We start from the raw sequence: 6,616 nt of genomic DNA on the forward strand, positions 1-6,616 counted from the left end.
GCGGGAAAATTCCCAAAGAGCTCCCCCCTCCCTCCACAAACGCTTCCTCCCAATCATTTCTGAGCTGCTCAGGGGAGGTAGCCAAACAGCGAGGCAGACGAAGGAAGAGGCTGAGGCACGACCGGTGACACTGTAACCAAGACCCGCAGTGCCCACTGCCTCTTGCTTCTTAGAGGCTGCAGGCATGGGTGTTGGAGCCCAAGCTCCTGTAAAAGCATCCCGGTTTTCGCGGAAGGGAGTGGCAGACTCACGCAGAGTCGCAGAGGCAGTAAAGGCTGGAGCCCGGGAGAAAGGCAGAAACCAGAAGAATCCCAGGTCTCCTTTCTCCCAGCCCCCGGTTCACTCACTCCTGACGGTTCAAAACAAATTGGCCCAGAACCTTAGGAGGGGTGAGAGGCTCACAGAAATACCTCTCCTCAGGCAAGAGTGGAGCTCAGCAAGGGGCTAATCAGTCATTTGGATAAACAGACCAGATCTGGGCCAGGAGTCCACATACTCGGGTCCAACCTAACTCTGAGCCCTTCAAAAGCCTAGCAAGTCACATGATCTCCTGAACCACAGTTTCTACTCCAGTAAAAGTGTGTGTGTGTGTGTGTGTGTGTGTGTGTGTGTGTGTTTGAAGGGGGTGGGTGATTCCTTGAGATCATGCAAATTCCCACCTTGCCGAACAGAGGGGGCTGTGGGAGCCTGCATCCCCTTTCACCAAAGGGATACAAGGTCTCAGCAGCAGCACCTGCAGAGCAAGGCCAGGCAGAGGAAGGGGCTGGTGGCAACAGCTACTCTGTAGAGCCCTGCCTAGAGCATTAGAACCAAGATATCCAGGCAGCAAATGCCTCAGCTAGTCTTACCCTGAAGCAGGGCAGGGGACCTAGAGTCTGGGGAGCCAGGAGAGCTTTGGCAACAAAGAAAACAACTTATTCACATTTGCCATTTTGGAAATGAAGACATTTAGAAGGTGAGATGGAGTAGAATGGTGCCATTCCTGTTTTTCTCTCCATTTACCTAGACACTAGCAGAACTGAGCTCAGTTGGTGTTGATGTGTGGTAAACAGTGTTGGGTGTCTGTGAAGTGAGGGGGAGCTCCATGTAATAAAGAGCAAGCTTAGGGTATGTGTGGGGTTGCCACATAAAATTAATCTGCTAAATCTAGCAATCCTATGTATGTGATTTTATCTGGACTCATAGAAGAAACTTCTCCCCAAAGCCTTTTTTTTTTTTCCTGGACAGCCCTATCACTTAGGCAATTCTGATTCCAGGGTCACTAGTCCCTGCCTAATTTCCTGTCCATGGCTTGAGGACTGGACTTCTTTTTTTCCCAAAGACGGTGTTCATGCAGGTCCGGCACACTAAGGGGATCTCCTTGGTTTGAGGTGTGTGTATGGGGCGGGGGGAGCAGAGGACTTGCTCTCACAGGAGATGAACAGCCAGACCTGCCTTCCACCCTCCTTTGGCTCAGGAGGATGAAGAACTGTATCAGAGGATTCCCTGACTAAGTTGCACCAAGCCCTGCTCTCTCTTGGAAGAGCCTAGGGGAGCCCCTCCCCACTCTGGGCCTCTGTTGCCCTACCTATGGAATGGGAGAGTTAGATTTACACTAGCTTATTCCATAGATTAGAGGCTGCTGTTAGGTGAAAGGGAGTATTCGTCCACCCTCACATAGACCCTGATGATACAGCCTATCATCAAATTCCCCCCCCCCCCCGGCTGTTCCCAGTATGCTTATTTACAGGGGATCTAATTCAGTACAGTGACTGGAGAAGGCTGGACCTGGGCTTGAGATCAGGTGGGAGAGACTACATCGCACCCAAATCCTTTCTCTCTCACCAAAAGTCTGCAAAGTCTTGCAATACCCTTTTCAAAAGTAGCCCAGAATGATTTGGTTACTTCTGCATATTAGTCACGATGGAGGCGTTTTTAATCTCATTTTTTCAGAGGAAGAAACAGACACAAAGAGTTAAGAAATTTATCCGAGGTGACAGAGCTGGTAAATAGTGAATCCAGGATTGGGACTCTAGCAGCCTGATTCTAGGGTCTCTGCTCTTAATTACTAGGCAGAGAAGGAAACTGAGGCTGGGAAGATGAAGTAACCTGCTGACTGTTAAACAGTCTTGTGACAGTGGAGCGCAGCCTTGTCTCAGGCCTCGCATGCCCAGCTTTGACCACTGCGCGGCGCTGTCGGGGCAGCGGCCGGTCCATCAGCTCAGCTCTTGCCCACGTCCAGTGCTCATCTCCCCTTTCACCTCCCAGAGGTTGAGATGGGCTCAGTTTGAGCTAGTGCTACTCATTGCTGGGTTCCTGAAAGGGAGTCGGGGGAAAAAGAGGCCTAACGGGATGATAAGAAACCTGGCCCACAAGAAAAAGGACACAGGACCAACCTTCTGTGCATAGGATTCTGAGAGAGGAAGGCAAAGCTGGCTCGGGGCTGCGGTCAGGGTTCTATGAAGGAGGTCCTGCTGCCTGTCAGTAGGGTCTACAAATCCACCTAGAGAGTTGGGGGGGGGGGCAGCCCTTCAGTGAGACTAGGAATAGGGGAGAGCGGAAAACTGAGGGAGGGATTCCCAGACCCACGAAGAGACATCTAAGCAAATGCAGGGTTTCCACAGGAAACAGAGACAAAGATTCACCGAAGGCCAGAAAGACAGAGTCACAGAAACTAAGACAAATGGATACCGAGACAGAAAAAAATCTGAGTACAGGCAAACTCAGAGCGACCGACCGGTCAGCGTTCCCGGAATGCGGGCACCGCACAGAAGTTTCGGGGAGGAAGCGAAAGGCAGGCGGTGCACTCCCACGCTCTCCCCGCGCACACTCCCGCTTCCAGAGTCCAACTGCGCGGAAAGGGGTGGCGGGGTTCCCGCCTTTAAAGGAGAGGGGAGCAGTCGAAATTTCTCACCTCTCCGAGGCCCGAAGAGAGCGCCAAGTTTGCTCCTTGCGATCACTCAAGTGCGTCTCCCCTTGGTCCGGAAGCCGCTCGGGCTCCAGCAGGCCTGACTCCCGTGGCGTTGGTCCGGGCGCTGCCTTGGGGAGAGATGATGGGTGGGGACTGTCGCTACTTCTCCTGACTGGCGCCCGCGTGAACCCTAACATCCAGGGGCCGAGCGCACTGAAGGCAGAGACTCCAAGGAATGGAAGGTTTGCAGGATCTGCGGGGAAAAGGAGGACCCGCCTCGGGCCACCCAAGCCTAGCTCCCGCCGCGGCATCTGTTCGTTCCCGCCGGGCCCCTCCGCGGAGGCACTCCGCCCGCCCCCTCCCGCCCCGCCCCACCGGGTCCAGGGAGCTCCGCCCCAGGCTCACGCTCTTCCGCCTTAGGCAGCCGCGAGGTGGGAGGGACGAATTCCCCGACCCCCCACCCCGGGAAAGACTGGGGGCCGAGGACGGTCAGGTCGAGGGGAGGCCTCAGCTCCTTCCTCCCGCGCCCCGGGTGCAGGCCCGAGCTCGGGCTCCCGGGGCAGCGGAGAGAGCTGCGAGTCCGGTGCTCACTGAGAGGTGCGAGCGGCCGAGGTGGGCCACGAGGGGGCGCTGCGGCGCTGGGGGACACCCCTCCCCGCCTGCCTCAGTCCCCCGCCCCCTCCCCGCCCGCGCGCAAAACACACTCGCCCTAGAGGCAGCGCGGCGGAGCCGGAGCCGCGGCCGGAGCGGAGCCGGAGAACGGCGGTGGCGGCGGCGGCACCATGACCCTGGGCAGTTGCTGCTGCGAGATCATGTCCTCCGAGAGCTCCCCGGCCGCGCTGTCCGAGGCCGAAGCAGACATAGACGTGGTGGGCGGAGGCGGCGGCAGCGGTGGGGGGGAGCTCCCTGTCCGTTCCGGGCCCCGCGCCCCCCGGGACGTGCTCCCCCACGGCCCCGAGCCTCCCTCGGAGGAAGCCGAGGCGGACGCAGCTGAAGATGAGGAGTCTGGCGGCTGCTCGGACGGCGAGCCCCGCGCTCTAGCGTCCCGGGGGGCGGCGGCCTCAGCGGGAAGCCCCGGGCCAGGCGCGGCGGCGGCCCGGGGCTCGGCTGGGCCCGGTCCGGGACCGCCGTCGGGCAGCGCGGCGACGCGCAGCCCGCTGGTGAAGCCGCCCTACTCGTACATCGCACTCATCACCATGGCCATCCTGCAGAGCCCCAAGAAGCGCCTGACGCTGAGCGAGATCTGCGAGTTCATCAGCGGCCGCTTCCCCTACTACCGGGAGAAGTTCCCCGCCTGGCAGAACAGCATCCGCCACAATCTCTCGCTCAACGACTGCTTCGTCAAGATCCCCCGTGAGCCGGGCAACCCGGGCAAGGGCAACTACTGGACGCTGGACCCGGAGTCGGCCGACATGTTCGACAACGGCAGCTTCCTGCGGCGCCGCAAGCGCTTCAAGCGGCAGCCGCTACCGCCGCCTCATCCACACACGCACCCTCATCCGGAGCTGCTGTTGCGTGGCGGAGCTGCGGCGGCGGGGGACCCGGGCGCCTTCCTGCCGGGCTTCGCCGCTTACGGCGCCTACGGCTATGGCTACGGGTTGGCGCTCCCGGCCTACGGCGCCCCCCCGCCGGGCCCGACCCCGCATCCGCACTCACACCCGCACGCCTTCGCTTTCGCTGCCGCAGCCGCCGCTGCGCCTTGCCAGCTGTCGGTCCCCCCAGGCCGTGCCGCTGCGCCTCCACCCGGACCTCCGACGGCCTCGGTGTTCGCGGGCGCAGCCTCGGCTCCGGCCCCTGCGCCTGCCCCGGGCACAGGGTCGGGCCCAGGCCCCGCAGGCCTGCCCTCCTTCCTGGGCGCGGAGTTGGGCTGTGCCAAAGCCTTCTATCCCGCGTCACTGAGCCCTCCCGCAGCCGGCACCGCGGCTGGTCTGTCCACCGCACTCCTGCGCCAGGGCCTCAAGACGGACGCGGGTGGTGGTGCGGGCGGCGGGGGCGCTGGGGCCGGGCAGAGGCCTTCCTTCTCTATAGACCACATCATGGGCCACGGTGGCGGCGGGGCAGCACCCCCGGGCGGAGGCGAGGGCTCGCCGGGATCGCCGTTCGCGGCGGCGGTGGGCCCTGGGGGTCAAGCCCAGGTCTTGGCCATGCTGACTGCCCCGGCCCTGGCTCCAGTGGCCGGCCACATCCGCCTCTCGCACCCCGGGGACGCGCTCCTGTCCTCAGGTCCCCCCTTTGCCAGCAAAGTCGCCGGTCTCAGTGGCTGCCACTTCTGAACCCCGTCGTGCTCAGGGCCACTTAGGCCCGCACTCCTCAGCCTCTCCCGGGAACTCCTGCCGTCCCAGAACTCAGGGAGTCTATTTATGAAGACCTTGGGCCGGCGCGCGTGACTTGGCACTTAAGGCTCCACGCTCAGAATCTGATAGTTGGGACGAAGCGGGCTTCATCGCTCAGGGAGAGGCTCGGGTCTACGCGACGAGGTCGCAAGCCAGGATCCCATTTCATTTTGAACTGTAAAAGGGGGAGGGGGGAGCCTTCGCTTTTTCCCAGCCTCTGCGCCTCTGGCAGCCCCGGAAGAATGCGTTCCCAGAGAGATGCCCGCCCGGGCCCTGCGGATCCCGCCAGAAACACCATCTGCGCAGAGGTCTTCCTCTCTGCCTCTCCCTCACTCCTTCCCCTACTTTGAGGCCCTGTTTGTCCAATATTATAATTTAAAGACACCCATTATCCGCTTCGTGCTTAAAGGAAAATTCAACTTTTTTTACCCTTGCTGTTCTCCAAGGAAGCTCGTTATCTCTGAAACCCAAAGCTCTGTCTGCACAGGCGAAGCTGAACGGAGATGTGAAGCGAGGAGTCTCCACAATCCCTGTGGAAACCCTGGATCCCACTCCACTGGGGAACATCCTTCCTCTTTTGTGTTGGGGTGCTTTTGAAGGAACTTTCCCCCTTTCCGATGGCCGGCTGGGTCCAGCCAACCAGGGCCAGCAGCCCTCTCAGCATTCTGCGCTGTCCCAGGCCCTGGGATATTTATTGTGGCTAAAGGCAATGAGGTTGGGGTGGGAGAGGAGGGTCTGGATCAGGGGCTGGAGAGGTGGGGGTGGGGTGGGTGAGGGCGCATCCTGTGGCAGGGGGTCCTGTAATTATGTGTAAATATCTGTACAGCGGGCTGCTATCTGCATTCTCCGTCCACTGGGTGTGCATTGATTTAGACTTCTCCACTGCGAGGAGACTCTGAAGTCGTCTGATGGTTTGTGTGGAAGAAAAGAAAAATCTGTCTCCCCCAACTTCCCATTGGTGTCAGTTGAATAAATGTATGTGAACTCCAGCAGTTACCAGCTCAGTCTGCTTGCCTGCACTCCCCTTTTTCCCAGTCTGGGCTCTCCCAGAAGACCCCCGGCTTCCAGGCAGAGATGGACCAAGGTAAAGCCCTGGCCAGCCTCAGGCAGGCAGAGGAGGGCTTGGGCTTATCAGGTACAGGGGATACTGTGGCCTTGTGTTAATGGGCCTTCACTGTTAATGGGCCAGGACTCTGGGAAGCCTGTGACCCCTTCAGCACTTTCATTTTCGCTCTGGTCCAGGAAGGTTTCTGCCTGGGATTCTGCAGAGAGGTTTGGTTTCAAATGCACCTGGGGAGTCTTTTTTTTTTTTTTTTTGGTTTAGACTTTAGAGTGATCTCAGCAGATTTGGGTGCCCAGTGCATATGGATACTACACCCATTAAGTACAATTC

At 59.5% G+C, this 6,616-nt stretch overlaps 1 protein-coding gene across 1 annotated transcript; it reads left to right on the forward strand.

The window, feature by feature from the left end:
• The first annotated feature begins 2,897 nt into the window (after nt 1-2,897).
• Nucleotides 2,898-6,215, forward strand: FOXD2 (forkhead box D2). Its single transcript, XM_016151339.2, has one exon. The coding sequence runs from the start codon at nt 3,673-3,675 to the stop codon at nt 5,161-5,163; it is 1,491 nt and encodes a 496-aa protein (XP_016006825.2). The 5' UTR covers nt 2,898-3,672; the 3' UTR covers nt 5,164-6,215.
• Nucleotides 6,216-6,616: the final 401 nt, after the last annotated feature.

This window comes from Rousettus aegyptiacus, unplaced genomic scaffold, assembly GCF_014176215.1.
Source record: "Rousettus aegyptiacus isolate mRouAeg1 unplaced genomic scaffold, mRouAeg1.p scaffold_m13_p_1, whole genome shotgun sequence".
NCBI lineage: Eukaryota > Metazoa > Chordata > Mammalia > Chiroptera > Pteropodidae > Rousettus > Rousettus aegyptiacus.